General features: G+C 35.3%; 1 protein-coding gene across 1 annotated transcript in view; it reads right to left on the bottom strand.

Moving 5' to 3' along the window:
• TINAG (tubulointerstitial nephritis antigen) overlaps window positions 1-26,288 on the bottom strand; it is an 80,719-nt gene that overhangs the window by 32,100 nt on the left and 22,331 nt on the right. Inside the window, exons 5-9 of the mRNA XM_032140398.2 lie at window positions 16,092-16,215; window positions 11,931-12,081; window positions 9,543-9,723; window positions 8,058-8,103; window positions 4,524-4,647 (exon numbers count right to left, since the gene is read on the bottom strand). Of these exons, the coding sequence (XP_031996289.1) occupies window positions 4,524-4,647; window positions 8,058-8,103; window positions 9,543-9,723; window positions 11,931-12,081; window positions 16,092-16,215 (626 nt within the window). The remainder of the gene's footprint in view (window positions 1-4,523; window positions 4,648-8,057; window positions 8,104-9,542; window positions 9,724-11,930; window positions 12,082-16,091; window positions 16,216-26,288) is intronic.

Here is a 26,288-nt window from a genome sequence, read left to right as displayed (position 1 = left end):
GCCAGCCCTTCAGGGGTGATGGCTAAATGATGCAGCAGGGTGAAGTAAGGCAAAGAGTAGTAGTAAGGGATTTATTATAAGTCCCATCAAACTATCTGAGCTATGAACTAAGGGCAGAACTCCCTGGATAACAGAAACTATCCTGGATAACAGAAAAGGTTGATCTGATGAGCACAGGTTCAACATTCACAAACTTGAATGAAAGCTGAAGAGTGCCTCAGCTCTCTCCTCTAATCTCTCCCTAATCTACTTTTTTTTGACGAATAACTTCTCTATGTAAAGATAAGTAACAGCAAAAGAAAACTAGTGCAGAATATAAGGAAAAAACTCATTCATTCATTGAAAAGAGAAAACATTAAGTGCATTACTGATCAGTGGATCAGTACCGTATTTGGTGGTTTGGCTACATCAGTAAATAATACAGACACCAGCTCTCACAGGAAGTCATTCTAGTAAAGAAGACAGACAATACACAATTAACATAAAAAAGCTAATTAAATTATATATGATGTTAAAAAGTGATAATTGTATAAAATTTTTAAAAATAAAGCAGGTAGGGGGATCAGGATTGCTGGAGCAGAGGGCAAGTCACAAATTAAACAGGGCAGCCAGGGAGGACATATTAAGAAGGTGAGACCGAGGCTGGGCGCAGTGGCTCACGCCTGTAATCCCAGCACATTGGGAGGCCGAGGTGGGCAGATCACCTGAGGTTGGGAGTTCGAGACCAGCCTGACTAACTTGGAGAAACCTCATCTCTACTAAAAATACAAAAAATTAGCCAGGTGTGGTGGTGTGTGCCTGTAATCCCAGCTTCTCGGGGGGCTGAGGCAGGAGAATTGCTTGAACCCGGGAGGCGGAGGTTGTGGTGAGCCGAGATCGTGCCATTGCACTCCAGCCTGGGCAACAAGAGCAAAACGCCGTCTCAAAAAAACAAAAAAAAAAAAAAAAAGAAGAAGGTGAGACCTGACCAGAGACTGGGTGGAGACACAGACACTAAGGAACTAGATATACAGTAGAAGAGCATTTTAGGTAGAGGAAAAGGTACTGGGGTACATGTTGCTGAAACACTAAATAATCACTAGAGCAGGAAATCAAGGTACAGATGGGTAGGAGTGGAGATCAGAAAGTTGGTGGGAGTGGGAGTCGGCAAGAAGGAGAGTCCTCAGAATATGTTGGCCATTTATAAGCCATTGTGAGAAATGTGGCTTTTAATGTGATGGAAATGGGAATATATTGTAGGATTCTGACAAAGAATAACAAGATCTAAAGTTCTAAAAGGAATACCCTGTTTTCTATGTTGAGACTAGACTGTCAAGGAGCAAAGATCAATGCAGTAAAATCTGTTAGAAGCTACTTCAATAATCCAGGTACAAAATAATGGGTAATGGTGACTTAGGCAAGGATGATGGTAGTTCAGATAGTAAACAGTGGTTGAGTTCTCGATATAGGTTGAAAGGGCCAAAAGAGGTTGTGACATATTGAAAGTAAATTGTGAAGTAAAGGAATAAAGGATGACTCCAAGGCTTCCAGCAGAGAATATGGAAGAACAGAGTTGTCATTAATTAAGATAGAAAAGATTGATGTTGTTTAGCAAGAATAAAGGGAGAAGATCAGGAGTTCGGTTTTGGAAGTGCTGAATTTGAAGCATTTACCTCCCTAATGAGGTATCCAGGTGATGATGTCAAATAGGTCATAGAATGTATGAGTCTGGAGTTCAGGAAAGAGGTCTGAGCTGAGATATAAATTCAGTTGATGTCAGCTTTTAGATGGCACTTAAGGCCAGGATGAACTCAGAGAATGATGAGCTCATCAGACACAGAGTGAGACTAGAAGCAAGAGAAGAACCAAGACCTGAGACTAGGGCATGTCAACATTAAGAAGTGTAGAAGTACAGGGGGAAAAATGCAGCAAAGTACACTGCAAAGTTGTGGCCAATAAGAAAAAAGTCAGATGAAGAGGATAGGCAGGTCTGGGATCTGACCAATGAATTTAGCAATGTGGATGCCTTTGATAAGATATTTTTGTGAAGAGGACGGGAGTAATGAAAACATGATTGGTGCAGTTTAAGAAAGATTGGAAAGAAAACTGAAAGTGATTCCAGGCGAATCTTGCAAGGAGTTTGCTGTAAAGAGTGAACATAAATGGAGTGTGGAGGAAGCAGAGTCCAAAAAAGTGCTGAGTTTTTTTTTTTAATCTGAGGGATAACAACACTATTTGTATGGTGGTAGAAATAGAAATGATTACAGAGAAGAAAAAGGAGAAATTGCTTCTTCATGTCCTTGAATAGCTAAGACGGCCTGGAGTCTGCAATAAATAAAGAGAGATTTAGACAAGGACTTATCCTTTGTTGAAGAATCAAAAATATCTCTTTTAATTAAATTTTATTAAATTCAAGTAAAGTTAGCCTGAATAGCAATCGTTTTAAATGACATATCCTATATTGTCTTTCTATTTTTGTTTGTCAAACTTTTCACTAACAGAGAGAGCGAGAGCAAGAGAAGACTTACCTAACATGTTTTTTACCAAATATGATAATAATGATCTTTGAGCATTAATATGACATAATTTGAGAATATTTTTTTGAGACAGAGTCTCACTCTGTTGCCCAGAGTGCAGATTTAAGCTCACTGCAACCTCCACTTCTAGGGTTCAAGAGATTCTCATGCCTCAGCCTCCTGAGTAGCTGGGATTACAGGCGTCTGCCACCATGCCCAGCTAATTTTTGTATTTTTTTTGTAGAAACGGGGTTTCACCATGTTGGCCAGGCTTGTCTTAAATGCCTGGCCTCAAGCATTCCACTCGCCTTGGCCTCCCAAAGTTCTGGGATTACAAGCATGAGCCACCACATCTGGCCTGATTTGATATTTTTTACTATCTTCTTTCTAAGTTGTTAATTTTAGTAGAGAGTATATCTTCATTTTATTAAAAATGATACACTTTTTAAAAATTAAGGCAAGCACCTTGTTCCATATAACCTTAAAAAGTAGGGTAATAGGAAGCTACCATAGGCTTCCAAAGGCAAGTGATGCTGAGTAATTAAAACTATTCAGTTTTATAACCCTATTAAAATGGAAAAGTGTTTCTTTCAAACCCAGTGTTTGAAAGAATGTTGAGAAACTGGCATTTTTATATACTGCTAGAGAAAACGTTAGCAAAATTTTCCTTTTCAAAAAATTTGAAGTACTGCACTATCTTGTTTTCCTGTGAAATCTCTTTCCTTCTTTCCTTCTTTCTTTTCCTTCCTTCCTTCCTTCCTTCCTTCCTTCCTTCCTTCCTTCCTTCCTTCCTTCCTTTCTTCCTTCCTTCCTTCTTCCTTCCTTTGTTTCTCAATAATTATATATCTAGGAGATTCATTAAAAATATTCCAAGATTTCAACAGAGGTTATTGTCTAGGAATGGTAAAAAACATTTATAAATACACACACACACACACACACACGTTACATTTTTTCCAATTTTGTAGATTCAGTATCCTACATTAACATGAAAATCACATTCTTCAATCCTAAGATACATGTATTTTCATATTCATGAAATCAGCACAAGTCATAGAATTAGTATTATCTTAGATTCAAAGAAATGTGATAATTTTGTAATTGAAATATTAGAGTATTTAAAATAAAGGAGGGACAACGATTAAGGAAGCATCACACAGGACAGCTTGTCTACATAGCTTAGAAGTGACTTAAAGGTGTTTCAAAGATCAGTAAGGAGAAGACAACAATTTGATTGTAGGTGAGGTTGTTTTGCGTAGGCTCAATAAAATTAAGTCATTAAAGACACGTTCAATGGGAATGAAGTTATTTACCATAATATGCAATATGAGAAGAGTGAGATTTTTAGATGGAAAATGAAACTTTGTAGCATTTCATTTGAACTAGAGTGAGACATTATGAGATGTTTTAGTCAGAATAAAATTGAGAAGGTGCTGGGAAAGCGGTCTCATAACCACACTGTCTTTCAGATTACAGCCTATTTGTAAAATTACTCACTCTTGAAATGCCACCACCAAATTTTGAACTTATTTCTTGCCCTTGCATAGATTAATATATTTTACTTAAAAAAATGATCAATCTAATTTCTACAATTCTCACATAAATATAAAGTAACCTTACACTGAATTATAGGTGACCTTACTTCTCTTCCTGCTTAACCTTTGCTATTTGCAATTCTATTCAAAACCATCTCCCCAAACCATAATATGCCTCGGATTTGCTCTCTTCCCTTGATTATGCCATATGTAGAATTTATTTCAATAATATATGTTCTTTGCCCTTAGAACAGATTCTTAAGGACACAGTCACAAGAAGTGAGAGATAGGAAATGATCATTTTTCCCAGAATGCTGAGTTAGCCTTTTACTGGACTTTAAAATAATGACTGAACAGTGGCAAGGTTTAGATCATTTTTCATTTGTATCACAATCTCTCCTACAAAGGGGATTCTAGCATTTAAAACACTGCATATTCTTATTTTCAGTTTCATTTTCCAAAAGAATTCAATGAATTTTTTAAATTGCCTTACCCAGTGAGTTTGACTGCATGTGTCTGAAGCTTTCGATATTTTTCGGATTCTTTATTTGTGCTGGTAACATGTCTGTATATCCCTGTCTTATAATGGAAAAAATCCTCACGGACTTGCATTATGGCTAAAATAAAATCCAACAGAACAAATGGCACAGTATTAAAATATCATCTTTAAAAACCACCAGAAAATTTCACGGAACAACCAGTGGGTAAATTGCAAGGAGCTGAATCTAAGAAGGGGCTGTGCAATTCAGCCTAATTTTCTTTCCTACTTAATTTAATTAGTTGCAATAATTTTGTTATCTTATAAAAACAACTTTTAGCTATTTAGAATATTAAGTACACATTATGCTTTTAAAACACCATCTAGTCTTAATCAACAGAGACGCTACTACCAAAAATTAAGCCCTTGCAACAAAAGTACACTATACTTGGTCAGTGATTGCTATTTCTCCACTAAACTTGTGCTTTACCATAAGCCTCTTAAAACCCCAATTAAGCTAGCAGAGCCTAGCAAACTGGGCTTAAAGCAATTGTTGTTAATCCTCATAAGTAAATATAAACCTTTCTTTTGTCAGTTGGAATAAAAAAGCAAACTCCTCGCAAAATAAAACTTTGACAGGATTTCATCCTCCCAGCTCTGAAGAGATAAGCAATGTTGTGCACTTTAAAAAGCAGAGCTTATACTTTAGAAAGCTCTCCTTCATTCCCTCACCTAGATTACTTCATCTCTCTATTGTGTGCTGCTTTGTTGAAGGGCTTTGGCAATTCAGGGTGAAGACTTTAAACTTCTCTTCTAGAATATATGAATTTGAAAATTTTTAGTTGGGATTAGATATGTATAGCTTGATAACTGTGTACAATACTTGTCTTAATTTGACAAGCATTTTAAATAAAATAGGAAGTAAGGTAACTAGTGTTTGACAGATCCTTTAAAAAAGCTTACACTCCAAAGTTAAATATAACTTTTCAATGTTGCAGTTTTTGTTTCATTTTTTAATGTTCTATGCCTTTTCTGATGCTGTACAAATAGTCGCAAAACAGGTTAAAACTTCTTTATCTACTTTAAAACACATTCCTAGAGGGTTTTAAGAATTTATGTAACTGTACTCTATGCAGATCTCTGCTTTTGTTCTCTATCCATCACCTATACTTATTTTTAATCCTACAGATTCTAGAAGAATGTACACAAAGTTATTCATTCAGGGTTCTATTGGCTTTTACACTCTTTCATACTGAGACAGGGGAAATGCCAGGCCAGGCAATCCTGTAACATTTATAGCAAGAAGAGTCAACCAGCATTCTATCCATTTATAAAAATGTGAAGATATTGCAAGGGGCTTTTCTTTTCTGTAGAACCATTGACTCTGGTTTTTTTTGGTTTGGTTTTGTTTTGTTTTGTTTGAGACGGCGTCTTGCTCTGTCGCCCAGGCTGGAGTGCAGTGGCGCGATCTTGGCTCACTGCAAGCTCCGCCTCCTGGGTTCACGCCATTCTCCTGCCTCAGCCTCTCCGAGTAGCTGGGACTACAGGCACCTGCCACCACGCCCAGCTAATTTTTTGTATTTTTTAGTAGAGACGTGGTTTCACTGTGGTCTCGATCTCTTGATCTCATGATCCGCCCGCCTCGGCCTCCCAAAGTGCTGGGATTACAAGCGTGAGCCACCGCGCCCGGCCCCATTGACTCTTGCAGGTCTTATGATTCAACTTTCCTCTAAGCATCATAAATATATTAATTATTCCTGAAAAACACCGCCAACTAAAGAAAAAGGATGAGAAGCCACCATAATTACCTGAAAGATGGCTTCTTTCTGCAGTTTCTGATACCAAACAGACTTGATAAATTCACGAATATGTAACTATATAAGTTACAATCATACAATTTTACTTTTGGAAAACTGCAGCAAACTCATGATACAGAATTATAACACGGATGAGAGGCTTAATTGTTGCTCATCTCTTGCTCCTGGCTTATGCTGGCAGGAGGCAGGTTCTCAAGAAATCTTTGTTAAATGAATGTTGAATAACTTGCATTTTTGTTTTATTGCTTTGAAATGTTATGTCTTTATTTTTGATTCATTCTGTGAAATTTATGAGCATTTCAGTATAGGGTCATGAAATAAATCTAAGGTATTTAAATTTTCTCAATTTTAAATAATTACAATTCAAAATTGTTTGATTAAAAAAGAGGGAGAGAGAGAGAGGGAAAAAGAAAAAAAAACACTTGAAACAATAATACAACGACTTGAAGATTCTGAAAGGTTAAGTAAATTGCTCAAAGTTATTTAAATAGCAAATGCCAAAGTTGGGATATTTTAGTGTAACCTTGAGTCCAAATGCCTGTGCTCTTTTAAATTTGTCCCACAAGCACCACTTAATGGAGCATGCATTGAAATTAGAGATTAATTCCCTCACTCTTCAAATAACCAACAAACGACACAGCTGTAAGGGGGAACAGAAAATTTCTCTTCATTTGTTTTAGGTTTTGGGTAATGTCCCATAATTTTTAAAAATTAAATTCAGGACATGTTTGTGTAGGCTGTGGTTTCTCAATAAATGCTAAGTGGTGATAATGATCAATAAAAATTCATCCAACACAATTATAAAATCCATGATTCCTGCCTATATATATTTAACCGATACTAATTAGATCAGTATTCAGAAAAATTAAAATTGGCAACAGTTCCTTAAGTGTGTACCAAATGTTTTACATTTAATTTTGGCCTATTTTCTATTCCACTGCGTTGATAATATATTCTGGGCCCTTCAGTATTCACAACCTAAATTTTCATTTTAGACCTCGTTGGATTTGTTCTTCCATGCACTTCAAGCCAATGTTTACACAGGGAACACATTCTGTGAGTTTACCCTTATTCAGGTCATTGATGCAAAATAAAATTCAACAAGTAAGCAGAATAAATTATCATAAGAGATGATATAAATCAAAGGCAATGTACAACAAGTAACTGTATGATTTCATTATTTACTGTTACTCTAAATAAAACATTTACAAAATTGATCAAAATTGAAAACCTTTTGTAAAACGCAAAATTACACTAGTTTACTCCATTTATTTTGAGCTAATAGAAGGAAAATATTAATCCTCATTTTTTTCAATCCACTACCTAATCCATTTATACTGAAGATAAGAAAACTGTATGTATGATTCTTAAATATGACTGAATAAATAAAGTAAGCTTCATTACAAATTAGTCAGTTGGCATTTCATGTTGGACTTTCTGTTGGCCCATGATCACTTTGGAAAGACTTCGGAGTTATTCATCAAATGTGTCATTAATATTTAAGAATTCAATTTATAAACAAGTCTATCTTCTGAAAATAAAATTGCAGCTAATTAAGATATAGGTAATCATATTTCTCATAATTGAACTCATTTTAGAACTGTTGAAGCCTTTTGGATACTCTTAAAGTAAAAGTTTTCTTTCTTTTATTAAACTCCTATTACATGAGCTCAATGTAATGTTGTTTATTAAAGGAATGAATAAGAAAAAATCATATTTCATCCAAGCTTACCTTGAACTGGTCCATTTTGCATGATTTCTTTCATTATCTCAGTTTCCTGGATGGAAAAATATGAATAAGCAATATCATTGTTATCGGAGCATATTAAACCTATTGATTGGTGTACAATGTTAAGTGTTTGCAACTTACTCTCAATTGTACTTTGAAAAACTCAAGTATATTATGCTACATTAATGAAATTGTTAAAGACAAGATGCACCCATTTGTTTTAATGACATTGATCACCAAATAGTAAATTTGGAGTGGAGAGAAAATACAATAGCCTTTTATGGCTATAAAGAAAAAATAAACAAGGTAAGTTAAAACAATATTTAATTAGTGGAGATTAATAGTATCTCTAATTTTTTTCTCACAAGAGCTATCCCAAATGATTGTTTAGTTAGATGTCTTAGTAGCTTTAGTACAAATATTTCTATGATGTCCCCTAATGTATAATGAAGTCCTCTGCAGGGAGGCAGGGCACTCATTCATAATTGAGCACAAAGTACATGCCAGGAACTATGACTGGAACAAATATTGACCCTGCACCTATACTCAAGGAATTTACACTTTGGTTGAATGACACTACTAATTTCATTATTATATAATAAGATCCATCGTAGAGACAAGCACAAAGTGTTATGTCTGCAAACAAAAAAGGGAAATTAATTCTGCCTGGAAATCAAGGAAAACTTCACAGAGAAGATGAAGTTTTTACCTGGGCCTTGACATTTGTTTGGCATTCTAGATGGAAAGGCTTGATAACCATTTGCATCAGAGGAATTATCACCTAGCTAAGTGGAAAAGTGTAACAGAGCATGGTGTACCTGGGGAACAGAGACTAGTTCTATATATAAGGAGCATTATGGCTGGGTAGAGTGGCAGATGCTGACAAGACATGAGTGTATAAAAGTAGTATGTCAAAACCAACTCATGAAAGGCCAGTGTGCTGTGGTTAGAACACCGAATTGTATTCTGGAGATAATTAGGAAGCACTGGAGGTTCACAAATTCTGAAAACAAGAAGGCTTGGGGAACACTGATATGAAGAAGTAAATTTGCCTATGCTTTTAACAGACAAACTAGAATCCAAGGGAGTCTTTTTTCTATTAGACCCAGGTCCTCTTAACTTATTTTGTTGAGTGAGACAAAGGATTGATAAAATGAGCTAATACCACAAAAAAGTCAGTGAAAAAGTGTTTAACTTAACTTTTAATTGTCAAGTTAAAATATATGTATATATACATATTATGAAACATAATTTTAAAACCCTATTTCCTTGGACTTTTTAAAATTTAAGTCAATCCTTTACACTGCTAATATTACAAAGATAAGACATCATACCCAAACTGAAAATCCTTAAGAATATTAAAAATTATACATGAAAATATAACATTTGAGAATATAATAGTTTTAAAGAGTTTTTAAATTTAGTTACAGCAGAGCTATATACGTTTGAGAAAGTCAACTATTCTTGATTCTTGCCATTTGTACTTACGCTGGAAGAGACTCTGTATGGAGGAGAACATTGGTAGATCCTGTTAGATTTTTCTACGTTGTTGGGACATGGCTTCGTGGCGTGCCGTTTTCCTCGCCCATCAGACCTGCTTGCCATGGCACATCCACTGCTGGTAGCATTTTGGTCTTTGAAAAGTGGATAGCATGCATGGGATACCAGTCTATGAGGAATAAGCAAAGAAGCAAAGGTAATATTTAGGAGAATGTCATAATATCCTTTTTATATGTAATCTTACTGAAATAAACATTCATAAATTATTCTGGTTACTTACATGCATAATTTTCAAAATAGTGACAGACTCCAACACAGAAGCTCAATGACATTACACGCTTCCCTACCCTCCTCTTATTTTCTCATTATAATTTAAAAAATCTTGCTTCAAACAATTGTTAATAAATAATTCTATCTGCAGTATAGAATTTCCTGAAGATAAAAAATGGCTGTCAATATTAAGTCTGTGGTAATATTAATAGGGGAAGGACCCCTTTAACCTATTTATATAATTATAATTTGGAAGAGCTAAATTTAATATAAACAAGACAATGAATCTGACTATTCCCAGATGGGATATTAAAATTATGTAAGTTTTGGCTTTAAAGTTTTTATTTTGTTTTGTTTTTGTGTTTGTATATTTTTATTAAGTTATATGTTCACACAATACAAACTATTATATATCTGTAGTTTGTGGTACTTTGAGGGAAATAGTATAATATTAATATAATACTAAATGTTAATAAAATAGAAAACTATCAGACATGTGTATTATCTAAAAGAGAGAGGAAATTATTTTGATTTCTGATTTTGAAAGTAAACATAGCAAAGTACAAATTATTTGGCACCAATTCAAACATAATAATATTGGATAAAAAGGTAAATTGTAAAGGAAATAAAATCATGGTAATGGCATTGTAGAAATTCTATGCTGAAATGGCCATAGAAGTATCCACTAGGATTGGTTCATGAAAACGTAATAGTTTCCAACACAGTATGAGAATCTGAGGAAAGAACATGACAAAAGCAAAACCATTGAAAACACTCACACAAACAACCTAAAAAATATTGCATTAAATGCATTACATTTGTGTTAAATGATGAGTGCTGTAGACTGAATGGTGTCACTTTAAAATTCATATGTTGAAGCATTTATACCCAATGTAATGATATTTGGAGGTAGGCCTTTGGGAGATAATTAACTTTAAAGGATGTCATGAGGGTAGGGCCATCACAGATGTGATTAGTGCCCTGATAAGAAAAGGAAGAAACCAGAGCTGTCTTCCATCATGTGGGGACACTGTGAGAAGGTGTCCATCTCAAAGCCAGAAAGAGAGCACTCACCAAGAACCAAATCAGCTTGGTCCTGGATTTTGCAGCCTCCACAACATCAGTGTTTGCTGTTGAAGACACTAAGTCTACGGAATTTTGTTACAGCACCCCAAGCAATCCAATACAATGAGATTTAGTTGGGTGTCAATGATAATTTACATTTTTAAGCTCTTAAAGAGCGCTTATTTTTTATCATAATACAAAATGCCAGCCAACCAAGCACTAGTACAAGAGGAAAGTATCAGCCCAAGTTGCCCATTCAAAGTACCACATTTTAGGCAAAACATATGAAAAAATTTAAAGCAATTTATTGCAACCCATCAAAATCTGATATCCACTATTTTCTATAGCATCTAACTGGTCCTATAGCAGATCCAGAGCACTGAGTGGATGATGAAGATCAAGTGAGCAGTACATATATACAACACTCTTTATCAGCTGCAGCTTCCTTAGCTGAATAACTCAGCTTTTTAGTAGATCAGCTCTTATAGCAGACACAAGGATGTTATATGGGTATCAGCCTACATGAAAGCAAGGAAATGCAGCTCCCCATTTTTCATCAAATGGGGTGGAGACAATTAATGAACAATACTGATGAGTTGAAACAACTGTAAATTATTCCTTTATATTATTATTCCTATTTTTAGCCTAATTTTACCTGGCATTATCTATTCATCAATCTGGGTAACTGAAAAGCACAGCAGAGAGAGCAGCAACCCTGATTACTTTATTCTGTCTGTGGGGACTCACTTGGCTCAGAGCAACAAAGAGAAAATATTTACTTGAGTCTACAAAAGTAAAATTAATATTAATTTAGCTAGAAATGTATACATTCTTCAGGAGGTGTTTCTAATAGCTTCTAATATCAATAGATAACAAATATAGTATATATTTAACTGTAACATAATATTTGTATTCATGTAGATGTAGTATACATATTTTTAAGTATTTTTTGTAAAAATCTTGGGATTAATTATTTTCCTTGTTCTAACACAATGCACCACTCATAAAAATCCTAGAAACACATGTTGAGCAGCTATTTACCCACGTTTTCTCAGGTACCACCAAGCCCTATCGATGCTTCCACTATTGCATCCAGGACGGTTCTTGGAACAGCAAGAGATCAAATTCTGAGGGGATAGATTGGCCGTGTATCGACCCTTAGACTGAATTGCTATTCGGTCAGCAGCCACACCTGTTTCAAATAGAATATCAATTAATATTCAAATGGTACACGGTATTTCTAGTAAGGTACATAACCCTTTTTGTTTGAACCCTAATGTAGTCTTTAAAACTGTGTATAATTTATAATTAAAGCCAAAGAGCATTAATATATTTATGTATTCCAGCCAGTTAACTGTGTCATACTCTCAGTTATAATTTTTGTCCTATTTTGATAATACTCAATTGTCCTACTGACTTCAATGATTTTCTAGTTTCTTGTTCCTTTGATGTTCTATATGCTCCTGAACTCCTCATTAAGGAATCTGTCAGGTGAAACTCTTGGAAGGCAAGAGCCATATGTTCCTTGTATTTCTATTTCCTGTACCTAGAGCAGTATCTTGCATATAGTCATGGGAAAATACATATTTTCTAAATGAATTTAAGTAAACTAGGGCAATCAAGAAAACTAACCATAGAAATATTCATTGGAAATTCATCCACAGTCATCTGATATATTGGAGTAAAACTGAATCCTTTGTTTTTAAACTGGTTTAATCTAATTTAACTACCCAGGAGACCATACTTAAGCTAATCCAGACTAATATGAATCTATTTTACACAGTATCTAAAGCTACATAGCACACTTTCGTGCTCATAATATAAATGAAAATTATTATCTTAACTTTGTTTTAGTAGACATGGAATTCAGCTTGTTTATACATATATATAAAATGAAGTGAATATATTTATTTAGTTACAATTACTAACTGTTGTAACTACTGTTAACTAATACTATTAGTTACATATAATATAGTTCATTATATATAGCTATATATGTAATTATATATATATATACAATCGAATAGCTATATATGTAACTGATGATATGTAATGCTATATACAACTAATAATATAGTTATAACTATCATATTATTAACTAATATCATTAGTTATATATATATATACATACACAAAAAAACTTTTTATTATTACAACTTCTATTCTTTTGTTATATGACTTCCTAGAATTGTAATTGTTATTGGTTCATTCCTTTCCTCAACACATTTATTAAACACCTACTAACTGACAGGCATTGTAGCACTGGAAATTACAATGATGAACAAGAAACAAGGGAGACATAGTTCTGCCCTCTTAGAATAATAGACCAGGGAAACTAATCAACCAGTAGCAAAACCCTACAGATGTCATCATTTTGATCATGGTACCAAAATAAGCTAATGTGAGTGATGAGATTATGAAAGAATTGGGGTGGGTACCATTTTAGTACAGACTTTTTTGTTGAATATCTGGAACAGTGGTTTTGAATATCTGCTACAGTCTTGTTCAGTCTTGTTCTAAGTGAGTTTCTTACTCACTTTTAATTAAAGACAACAAAATAATAACCTTTCTTCTATTCATTCACTTTTCTTAGTGGAAGTTTTAGTTTTTTTCTCATCAAAATTGTGAGTGTCCTGAAACCCCTCAAGGTGCTAATTAAAAATTTTTCTAAAATAATTCATTTAATTCATTTACATCTATATCTTTGTATACACATTGTTTTAATGTAACTATGGCATATTACAATGCTGTAGGGCAATTGCTGGCATTCTTTACATGCTCAACATGTGTTAAATCTATAACCTCCAACTCCCTACTAAATTCCCATCTACTATTGCACTAGGATATATTTCAGAGGAGCAAATGGCATTACACGACTTCTGAGAGTCTCAAGAAAATAATTCCCTATTTCATCAAAGAAAGGAGAAATTCTTTGATGCTTTGACATTCAGCACAGGGGTTTAGAATGACATCAAAATTTTTAAAAAATGGTGTAACTGTGTTTTCATTCAGAAAATACTTTTATAGTGTAGAGAAAACAGTCATCCAGAAGTTGGAAGCCTGGTCTCCAGGATTATTTCTGATATTTCTCATCTTTTGGCTTCAGATAAGCCACTTTACCTATTTGAGCTTCCTTTATAATACTAGAGGCTTGAATAAGGTGACCTTTAAAATCTCTTCCAGCCTCACGAATCTGTAGATTTCAACTAAAGGATAAATATTTTAAATCCTAATGTTATGCAATATGTTGCTCTTATACCGACATTTCTGAATCTCAATGATGGTTTAGCCAAAATTCACTTGAAATATTTAGAAAAGGTCAGAATATTTAAGAATGACTCAGTTCAACCAATTGTTTTCCACTCTCTTCTTAAAAACTCTCACTGGACGGTACCTCTGAGACACGCTCTATTCTTTCCCTTTCTTATTTTATTCCGTCTTCAAATGTATGTGAAACATATTACTCCCACTACTCCAAACACCTTTATCTCTTCAGCTTCTGAAAAATAGCTTGAATTTTATTTGATTACATAACTTTTTAAAATATATGTGCATATTTTTAAGAGTCTTATTTATTCAATTTTATAGCTTTTAGTTTCTCTGGGAGATAATCTTTTTTTATAACTAATACTTCTCGACATAATTTTTTAGATCTTTATGACATTTTAGTTTATTTTTTCTTTATTTGACACAAAAAAATTGCCCTAATTTATCATACTGAATTCACAGGATACAAAACTATGTCCTTTGGAATTACCAAAGGAAACCTCTCTCTGGTGTTCCGTGAATTAGGTAGGGGAACAATCCTGACTTGGCGCAGTGCAGAGGCTATCATCTGTGGGGTTGAGACCTGGGAACACCAACATATATCCTCCACCCTGGCAAGTTGCTTTTAGTATTTCACCACAAATGTTTTTCCTTAGACATCTTCAGAAATACTGGCATAATGTAAATTTTAGGCAAAATTCTTATAGATCTAGGTGTAACATGTTAACCACATGAATATAAAATGGCAAGTGGTTTATTATATTAAACCTCTCTCCACCCATCTGAAACAACCTTAATCTTCTTTTTATTACCTGGTCTTATCTATCAATAGACAAACAAATTTTAGCTCAGAAAGGTCTCCATGTGGGTCCCTGACACATCAAGGACAGTATAAGATAGCCAGAGAGGGGGTGTAGGCAGCAGTGAATTAACAAATGTAGCCACTTGGGGTGAGCTTGGCTACCATTATAATTCTAACAAAGGCATTTCTGGAGTTGTCTGATTGATACCATGGAGCAATGATATTTAGACAAAGATGTCAGCATTTCTCTGTCCCAGGATATGCCGCCTTTCAGAGCTGGCTTCTCGAAGAGCCTACGTACTTATTCACAATCCTTCAATGGCTTTAAACTGTCTTTGAACACTGTTGAAATTACCTGCAAACCCTAGAGCATGGTTTTATGAAGATAATTGAATGACAGCCAATCATCATCATGTTAGGTTTCATTTAATTGCTGAAATATATTCAACACTCCTTTGAGGATAATTTTGGAGACCTAATTTGAGGGTTGGCCTGTAACTAATTTACTGGATTTGTGAATTTATATGAAAGTAACTACAAAAGAGTCATTGCTTATACTTTTTGAGTAACAGTAGACTTAATTTGGAAGCTATTCTTATTAAAAGATCAGTCACGTTACTTTTGAGTCAGAACCTATATATTTGCTTATATTTATTTAAAATGAAATAAAATCCATTTGATCCATTATTATTTAGGTTTTAAGTCTTACTTTACATCAAATTAGATTAATAACTGTTTTTGCAAAATGCATAAAGAGTAAAGAATATGAGGATTATGTGGGTGTGTCTATATGTATATTAGAATTATAAATAATATATGAATGAAGAAGAACCTTGATCCTTTTTTATTATCTGGCCTTAACTCTGAATAGACAAACACATTTTAGTAACTTTATTTTGTCACTCTTTTGATTCACTCTCTATTTAAAATTGCACCCTAAAAATAAAAACTTTTAGACTAAAAATGGATTTTTTATATAATCTTCAGGTTACTTTCTTCAGTCATAACGAGATTTTATTTGATCATATGCTAATATTTAAATATTCTAATTGTTAAAATCGTTTAATTATTCTCTCAGTCTCTGGAGCCAAAAGTAGTAGTTTATAAGGAAGGAATTAAAATGGCTTTATTACTTGCAGTGGAAAATGCCCAGGATGCAGCACAATTTTTTTGATCCAATGGGCCATGAGTCCATCCAGGCCATTTATAAGAAGCAACAAAAAACTCTGGAAGATCAGTTGTTGCAGGTAAAGAAGCCTAAAGAGGAAGAAGAGGTACGTGTATGAGATTTTCTCAAATATGTCTCAATAGGAAAATGTCATGCCCTTTTATAAAGTTATAATTATTTTTTAAATTATTTTATACATCCAAGTTTCCAGATGAACTACAGCTATGTGGGATTTATATTTCACTCTATGGTTAAAAATGACAATTCAATATGGGGACTCATAACCTAATACAAAGTCATGAGAAAAATACGTAGAATGGTTTTACTGGGTTACTGCACAGTGCAATAATATCAGCCAATGTTTCTATCACCTTGAATCAGAGTTTTCTTCATCCACAGGAAGACCACATGGTGTTACTCAAATTTGTCCTCATAAAGAACATTTACTTCCCTGTCTTTCCTATTTTAAAGAGTGTATGTGATTCTGAGATGAAATTAATTTTGAAAGGGTGCATTTATGACAATTATGTATTATATGTGTATAGAGCCCCAAGGAACACATCAATTTTATACCAGCTATTAGGAAATACAACTGGGATGAATTGATTGATATTTATAAAATACTTGAAGACTAAAAAGGACTTCAGGGTTGGGCACGGTGGCTCATGCCTGTGATCCCAGCACTTTGGGAGGCCGAGACGGGTGAATCACAAGGTCGGGAGTTCAAGACCAGCCTGGCCAACATGGTGAAAACCCGTCTTTACAAAAAATACAAAAAATTAGCTGGGCGTGGTGGCAGGCACCTGTAATCACAGCTACTCAGGAGGCTCAGGTGGGAGAATCACTTGAACCTGGGAGGCAGAGGTTGAAGGAGGTTGCAGTGAGCCGAGTTCGTGCCATTGCACTCCAGCCTGGGCAACAGTGCAAGACTCCATCTCAAAAAAAAAAAAAAAAAAGACTTCAGAAAGTGTGTAAGAGCAATTGTGCAAAACTATGATGTCTTAAGAGCCCAGGTTAAAGCCCTGACAAAGTCTGTTTTGGCTGCCATCTTTCCAAGAAGCCAATTAAATTGTATGAAACTTGTTGTGCTCATTTCATTCAAAGAAAATCTAGAACACAATAACCTGTTATTTCCCAAACTTTTCTGAAGAGATGACTTTCACTTCCAAAAATAATCAGGCTTAAACCAAATAACGATTTGTTTATTAATTTTTCATCAGTTGTGTATATATGTTCACACACACACACACACACAAAACCAATCATTTCTGAGCGTTCTTTAAAGTTTTGAAAGTGTTTTAATGTTTTAATACTCATTATTTTATTTTGTCTTCTCAACATTCCTATGTGATGTACTCAGGGACAAATATTATTAGCTCTTTTTTATGAATGAGAAAACTAACTTTTAACAGTTAAAAGACATGTTGAGTGCCTCAGCTAAACAAGAAATGCTCCTAGGACTACACTCAGGCTTCAAAATTCTTAACTTGCCGCATTTCTATTGTTTCCCTGCTTTATCAGAAATATATGGCTAATTGGCAGCAGAAGTAAAGTGTTAAAAATTTTTACCAATTTAAAAGTTTTATGATTATGGTTTGAACCAGTCATATTACTGATCTGGTTGATATCTTGCAAAAAAAAAATTCCTTCTGATAAGTACATAATAGCTTCCAAGACTAAAACAAGGAACGTTGAGAATTTGCACGTCTGCTTGAAAAGGTTTTCATGCAAAATAATTTATAAATTTGTATTTTAATAGGGGAGTTCAGTTTTGACTTAGAAAACTATTACCACCTGATGAGAAAGTTATTATATCCTGAGGTCCATTACTGCTATTTCGATGATGGAAGAAAGTGCCAAAAACATCAAGCAGATCATTGTGAAGTGCTTGCATGATAACTTCAAGGATGGGACCATAGAAAGCTAAGTGATTTGGGGGTTTTGATGACATTAGATGGACTGCATTGCAGAATCTTAGGGTTGGGGCAGAATACATTTATTGCTCTGGGTAGATAATTTGAGAGATACAGACTCACTTTTGAAAGGTGCCTTCCTAGCTGGGGCAGAAATATACATATCTTAAAACTCATACCCTTCAATTTTGTATTATTGGTTTGTCAGTGTGCCTTTAAGCATGTATAATACTAAGTTGCCTTATGTTTTCAGAAAAATAGGTGGAGCATCAATTGTTATTTTATCACTTTAAAATTTCAATTTAATGACAAAGCTAGGATATGTTCCTTCTACTCTACTGATAGAATAAACATATAACTATTACTTTAAACACAATTCAGCAGGGTTGGGTTATTTAGAAATTGACCTGCACATTTGAAAGCCTACCAGAGTGCTTTGCATATGGGAGATACTCAATAAATATTTAATAATAATAATGAAATACATATCTATCAAGTAAAAGTACGTCTTCCTCCATAGGCACTTTAAGTTAAATTATAATACCAGCATGCATTTGTCGCTTTTATGATTTATTCTTTAAAAATGAAAAAATATAAATGGTGAATACGTCTCAATAAGACAAGGCAATACTGAAACAACAGGCAAAATAACATTTTTATTAAAAACTTATTTAGAAATCCACTAAGCCAGATCAATTTATGAAGATCATCTTTTGGATTTTCAAGATTTTTACCATTTATTTATTACTGCTTTTACTAAAAATGAGCTCATAGGATTTGAGGAGTAGCAGGCACATATTTTTTATTTGCCTCATGATATCAGTTAATCTGATATTATAAAACCACAGAAAATTTTATATTTCATTATTTCATAATTACTGTATTCCTCTGTAAAGTAAATTGTTTAGAGTTTATAAATAAAGGTAAGCATCACAGAATAATGGCTGTTAGGAATTGGTAATAGAAGTTTGGCTTTAATGAATCATACATTTGTTTTTAATTTTTTTTTTTTACTTAATAAAGCAAAAGGATCAAGATGATCAGCTGATAGTGACAGAAATTCCAAAATGACACTGGCTTAAGTAGACAGAAATTCATTTTTAAGAAAGACTTACAGGATTTCATATAGATATGCTTAATTCTTTTCATTGTAATGTTGAAAAACATTTTAATCAGGATCTAACTATATTTCCAAATCAGTATTAGCCAAATTTGATGTTCAATGTGAACAGTGTCCCTGCTTCAGTATTTCCATTTAAAAATTAGAAATTAAAGATATTGTGGGCAAATATGAGAATTAAATACAACAATAAACACTGGTGAATTGCATAACATTTGCATTTAATTAAATTAAAATCTCTAAAAGAGTGGTGGATCTTGACTCCTTATCCAATTTGCCAGTCTGTGTCTTTTAATGGGAGCATTTAGCCCATTTACATTTAAAGTTAATATTGTTATGTGTGAATTTGATCCTGTCAAGACCCATCAGTGTGCTGTATTCAGGAAACCCATCTCACGTGCAGAGACACACATAGACTCAAAATAAAGGGATGGAGGAAGATCTATCAAGCAAATGGAAAACAAAAAAAGACAGGGGTTGCAATCCTAGTCTGTGATAAAATAGACTTTAAACCAACAAAGATCAAAAGAGACAAAGAAGGCCATTACATAATGGTAAAGGGATCAATTCAACAAGAAGAGCTAACTATCCTAAATATATATGCACCCAACACAGGAGCACCCAGATTCATAAAGCAAGTCCTGAGTGACCTACAAAGAGACTTAGACTCCCACACAACAATAATGGGAGATTTTAACACCCCACTGTCAACATTAGACAGATCAACGAGACAGAAAGTTAACAAGGATACCCAGAAATTGAACTCAGCTCTGCACCAAGTGGACCTAATAGACATCTACAGAACTCTCCACCCCAAATCAACAGAATATACATTTTTTTTCAGCACCACACCACACCTATTCCAAAATTGACCACATAGTTGGAAGTAAAGCTCTCCTCAGCAAATGTAAAAGAACAGAAATTATAACAAACTGTCTTTCAGACCACAGTGCAATCAAGCTAGAACTCAGGATTAAGAAACTCACTCAAAACTGCTCAACTACATGGAAACAGAACAACCTACTCTTGAATGACTACCGGGTACATAATGAAATGAAGGCAGAAATAAATATGTTCTTTGAAACCACTGAGAACAAAGACACAACATATCAGAATCTCTGGGACACATTCAAAGCAGTGTGTAGAGGGAAATTTATAGCACTAAATGCCCACAAGAGAAAGCAGGAAAGATCCAAAATTGACACCCTAACATCACAATTAAAAGAACTAGAAAAGCAAGAGCAAACACATTCAAATGCCAGCAGAAGGCAAAAAATAACTAAAATCAGAGCAGAACTGAAGGAAATAGAGACACAAAAAACCCTTCAAAAAATTAATGAATCCAGGAGCTGGTTTTCTGAAAAGATCAACAAAATTGATAGACCGCTAGCAAGACTAATAAAGAAGAAAAGAGAGAAGAATCAAATGGACGCAATAAAAAATGATAAAGAGTATATCACCACCGATCCCACAGAAATACAATCTACCATCAGAGAATACTACAAACACCTCTATGCAAACAAACTAGAAAATCTAGAAGAAATGGATAAATTCCTCGACACATACACCCCCCCAAGACTAAACCAGGAAGAAGTTGAATCTCTGAATAGGCCAATAACAGGCTCTGAAATTGTGGCAATAATCAATAGCTTACCAACCAAAAAGAGTCCAGGACCTGATGGATTCACAGCCGAATTTTACTAGAGTTACAAGGAGGAACTGGTACCATTCCTTCTGAAACTATTCCAATCAATAGAAAAAGAGGGAATCCTCCCTAACTCATTTTATGAGGCCAGCATCATCCTGATACCAAAGCCTGGCAGAGACACAACCAAAAAAGAGAATTTCAGACCAATATTCTTGATGAACATTGATGCAAAAATCCTCAATAAAATACTGGCAAACCGAATCCAGCAGCACATCAAAAAGCTTATCCACCATGATCAAGTGGGCTTCATCCCTGGGATGCAAGGCTGGTTCAACATATGCAAATCAATAAATGTAATCCAGCATATAAACAGAACCAAAGACAAAAACCACATGATTATCTCAATAGATGCAGAAAAGGCCTTTGACAAAATTCAACAACCCTTCATGCTAAAAACTCTCAATAAATTAGGTACTGATGGGACGTATCTCAAAATAATAAGAGCTATCTATGACAAACCCACAGCCAATATCATACTGAATGGGCAAAAACTGGAAGCATTCCCTTTGAAAACTGGCACAAGACAGAGATACCCTCTCTTACCACTCCTATTCAACATAGTGTTGGAAGTTCTGGCCAGGGCAATCAGGCAAGAGAAGGAAATAAAGGGTATTCAATTAGGAAAAGAGGAAATCAAACTGTCCCTGTTTGCAGATGACATGATTGTATATCTAGAAAACCCCATTGTCTCAGCCCAAAATCTCCTCAAGCTGATAAGCAACTTCAGCAAAGTCTCAGGATACAAAATCATTGTACAAAAATCACAAGCAGTCTTGTACACCAATAACAGACAAACAGAGAGCCAAATCATGAGTGAACTCCCATTCACAATCGCTTCAAAGAGAATAAAATACCTAGGAATCCAATTTACAAGGGACATGAAGGACCTCTTCAAGGAGAACTACAAACCACTGCTCAATGAAATAAAAGAGGATACAAACAAATGGAAGAACATTCCACACTCATGGGTTGGAAGAATCAATATCGTGAAAATGGCCGTACTGTCCAAGGTAATTTACAGATTCAACGCCATCCCCATCAAGCTACCAATGACTTTATTCACAGAATTGGAAAAAACTACTTTAAAGTTCATATGGAACCAAAAAAGAGCCCGCATCGCCAAGTCAATCCTAAGCCAAAAGAACAAAGCTGGAGGCATCACGCTACCTGACTTCAAACTATAGTACAAGGCTACAGTAACCCATACAGCATGGTACTGGTACCAAAGCAGAGACATAGATCAATGGAACAGAACAGAGCCCTCAGAAATAATGCCACATATCTACAACTATCTGATCTTTGACAAACCTGACAAAAACAAGCAATGGGGAAAGGATTCCCTATTTAATAAATGGTGCTGGGATACTGGCTAGCCATATTAGAAAGCTGAAACTGGATCCCTTCCTTACACCTTATACAAAAATTAATTCAAGATGGATTAAAGACTTACATTTTAGAACTAAAACCATAAAAACCCTAGAAGAAAACCTAGGCATTACCATTCAGGATATAGGCATGGGCAAGGACTTCATGTCTAAAACATCAAAAGCAATGGCAACAAAAGTCAAAATTGACAAATGGGATCTAATTAAACTAAAGAGCTTCTGCACAGCAAAAGAAACTACCATCAGAGTGAACAGGCAACCTACAAAATGGGAGAAAATTTTCGCAACCTACCCATCTGACAAAGGGCTAATATCCAGAATCTACAATGAACTCAAACAAATTGACAAGAAAAAAACAAAGAACCCCATCAAAAAGTGGGCAAAAACACGAACAGACACTTCTCAAAAGAAGACGTGTGCAGCCAAAAAACACATGAAAAAATGCTCATTATCACTGGCCATCAGAGAAATGCAAATCAAAACCACAATGAGATACCATCTCACACCAGTTAGAATGGCCATCATTAAAAAGTCAGGAAACAACAGGTGCTAGAGAGGATGTGGAGAAATAGGAACACTTTTACACTGTTGGTGGGACTGTAAACTAGTTCAACCATTATGGAAGTCAGTGTGGCGATTCCTCAGGGATCTAGAACTAGAAATACCATTTGACCCAGCTGTCCCATTACTGGGTATATACCCAAAGGACTATAAATCATGCTGCTATAAAGACACACGCACATGTATGTTTATTGCGGCACTATTCACAATAGCAAAGACTTGGAACCAACCCAAATGTCCAACAATGATAGACTGGATTAAGAAAATGTGGCACATATACACCATGGAATACTATGCCGCCATAAAAAATGATGAGTTCATGTCCTTTGTAGGGACATGGATGAAACTGGAAATCATCATTCTCAGTAAACTATCTCAAGGACAAAAAACCAAACACCGCATGTTCTCACTCATAGGTGGGAATTGAACAATGAGAACACATGGACACAGGAAGGGGAACATCACACTCCGGGGACTGTTGTGGGGTGGGGGGAGGGGGAAAGGACAGCATTAGGAGATATACCTAATGCTAAATGATGAGTTAATGGGTGCAGAAAATCAACATGGCACATGGATACATATGTAACAAACCTGCACATTGTGCACATGTACCCTAAAACTTAAAGTATAATAATAATAATAAAGAAAAAAAATAGTGGTGAAAATGTAATTATAGCATAGCTTGAAACAAACGGATCAATTTTCTCAGGAACCTCAGAATAAATTCTAGACATTCTTACAATTGAGTCTGTATCTACACAATATCCTCTGTGTGCATCGGCCCTATATTTTTAGTTGTATTTCCCCCCACCCATTTAAACTTGGATGCTTATAGTGACCTGAGAACCAAATGAAGCAATAGAGAATGAAATTCTGTTATGACCTTTACAATCTAAGGTCAGTGGTCATGAATACCAAGAAATTTCAGAACTATTTGATACTGGGGATGAAAGGGCTAATTTTCTAGTTGCTAATGGCTAAATGAATTTCTCATCTTCAACAATATTTGTCTTTGTGCCTTACCTTTAAAAGAGGTATCCTTTGATAAGTCTCTAGTTTTTTTTATAATAGAGTAATCTTTTAATGACTTCTTAAAAAGATCAATATGTACAGTAATTGCTCACTTCCCAGCCCCTCCACGCACCCCCCTCAACCCGCCTACCCAGGCTGGTATCACTAAGTTCCACCCTATGGAATGTAAGGAGAAGTATCATTTGGCAGCTTCTGAGATCTTTCCTTAAGAGACAGCTGCCACTCGACTTTTACTCCTTTGTCTTCATCTTTTGTATTTTTCTGCTGGCAGAAATGTAGGCATTACAGAGGGACATAGAGCAGTCCTGTTGAACCATTATATGACCTTGGAAATAAAGGTGCTGGGCAATGGAGCAACAAGAAGAATGAAGTGTGGGTATCCAACACCACAGAGTACAATTCCAGCACAGGGCTACCCACTTCCAGATTTACTGGTGAGAAATCAGTTTCTATCTTATTTAAGCAACTATCATTTTGAATTTTTGTCACTCTCAGCTGAGCCTAATCATAACTAAAACAGCACACACAATTGCCATTAAAGTTGCTAGGACAATGTTGTATTTCATTGAACCCAAGACATCATCAAATGTAAGAAAGCATCTCAATTTCAGAGGTGTTAACGGGTGAAAAAAAAAACGCATCTGAAAATGGATGAACTGTGATATTTCCTTAAATGAGTTCCTTAGAACACTAGTTCTGAGGAATTTTAATAGGTAATTACAAAAGGAGTTAATAAAATAGTTCTGAGAAACACTGGTTTTGAAAATTAGATTTTTGTCTTCTCTGCAGTATTTTTTTTACAAATTGCTAATGTATGTGAGCTCAAAAACATCATAATAACGTTCATGATGTTAAATGTTCAGGATTTGGTCCAATGCAAAATATTTTATTTTATTTCATTTACTTCATATCATTTTTATTGTGAAGCAGATCAATGAACTAGTCTTTTTTTTTTTTTTTTTTTTGCAAGCTCTGCCTCCCGGGTTCAAACGATTCTCCTGCCTCAGCCTCCCTAGTAGCTGGGACTACAGGTGCGCGCCACCACACCTGGCTAATTTTTCTTCATATTTTAGTAGAGATGGGGTTTCACCGTGTTAGCTAGGATGGTCTCGATCACCTGACCTTGTGATCCGCCCACCTCGGCCTCCCAAAGTGCTGAGATTACAGGCGTAAGATACTCCTTCTTGCCGAACTAGTGTTTTATGGAACATACTTTAGGTCAAGACAGACCCAGACATGGAGAGGCCAGAGAGTACGTGCCTGTACTATGAACACACAAAATGACTTTAGAAATCTACTTTTTAACAGCCTAAAATATTTATTCATAGAGAAGAAAATAATAAATTTTTACATTTATTTTTGAAGATTTGTCCTGCAGTTATCAATTAGGTCCCACTGTGTTGTTCAAGTCATATTCAATTTTACCACAGTGGTGTACATCAGACTGTGACCAGTGCAGAAATATCACATTGACACCTGAAAATTGATTTGAGAGATAAGACATTCATTCTGCTACAAGTGCAGGTGAATAAGGAGTGAGGCCAGGTGTATATTTTCTAAAGTTTACCAAAGGGTGTGAGGTTCCATTCTGATAGAGGCAGAAATAGTAAGAAGAAAGAAACACAAGTTTGACGCTCTTTGAATTTTAAAATTCTTATTTCAGTGACAGCAAGAACAACTATTCTCCTACTCTGTCCTCGGCTTTTCCCTACATGGATGAAAAAATTCTGCGATGAGCTGAAGGAAACATATACAAACACAGACTCCACCGTAACATCTGGCCCTGCCTCTCTTCCCCTCTTCTACGGCACCATCAGCCCTTCCTGTATTCCAGAAGCCTGATGCCATTTGCCTTACGTTCATGTGTGTGGGAGCTAAACGTGAATTTTATGGAGAAAATGGTCATTATTGCTTAATATTATAAAAAGTATATAACTGTGTTTTTCCCTTTTTTTTTTTTTTTTTTTTTTTTTTTTTTTTTTGTAACGGCTTTGTCGTTCGCCCAGGCTGGAGTGCAGTGGCACAATCTCGGCTCACTGCAGGCTCCACCTCCTGGGTTCACGCCATTCTCCTGCCTCAGCCTCTCCGAGTAGCTGGGACTACAGGCGCCCGCCACCACGCCCGGCTAATTTTTTGTATTTTTAGTAGAGACGGGGTTTCACCGTGGTCTCGATCTCCTGACCTCGTGATCCGCCCGCCTCGGCCTCCCAAAGTGCTGGGATTACAAGCGTGAGCCACCGCGCCCGGCCTATTTTGTTCTCTTGCCTGATTGCCCTGACCAGAACTTCCAATACCATGTTGAATAAAAGTGGTGAGAGAGGGCATCCTTGTCTTGGGCCGGTTTTCAAAAGGAATACTTCCAGCTTTTGCCCATTCAGTATGATATTGGCTGTGGGTTTGTCATAAATAGTTCTTATTATTTTGAGATATGTTCCATCAATGC

Source organism: Hylobates moloch, unplaced genomic scaffold (genome assembly GCF_009828535.3).
Source record: "Hylobates moloch isolate HMO894 unplaced genomic scaffold, HMol_V3 SCAFFOLD_20, whole genome shotgun sequence".
In the NCBI taxonomy this organism is placed as follows: domain Eukaryota; kingdom Metazoa; phylum Chordata; class Mammalia; order Primates; family Hylobatidae; genus Hylobates; species Hylobates moloch.
Note: the sequence above shows the minus strand (reverse complement) of the source record. Positions and strands in the feature narration are given on the sequence as shown.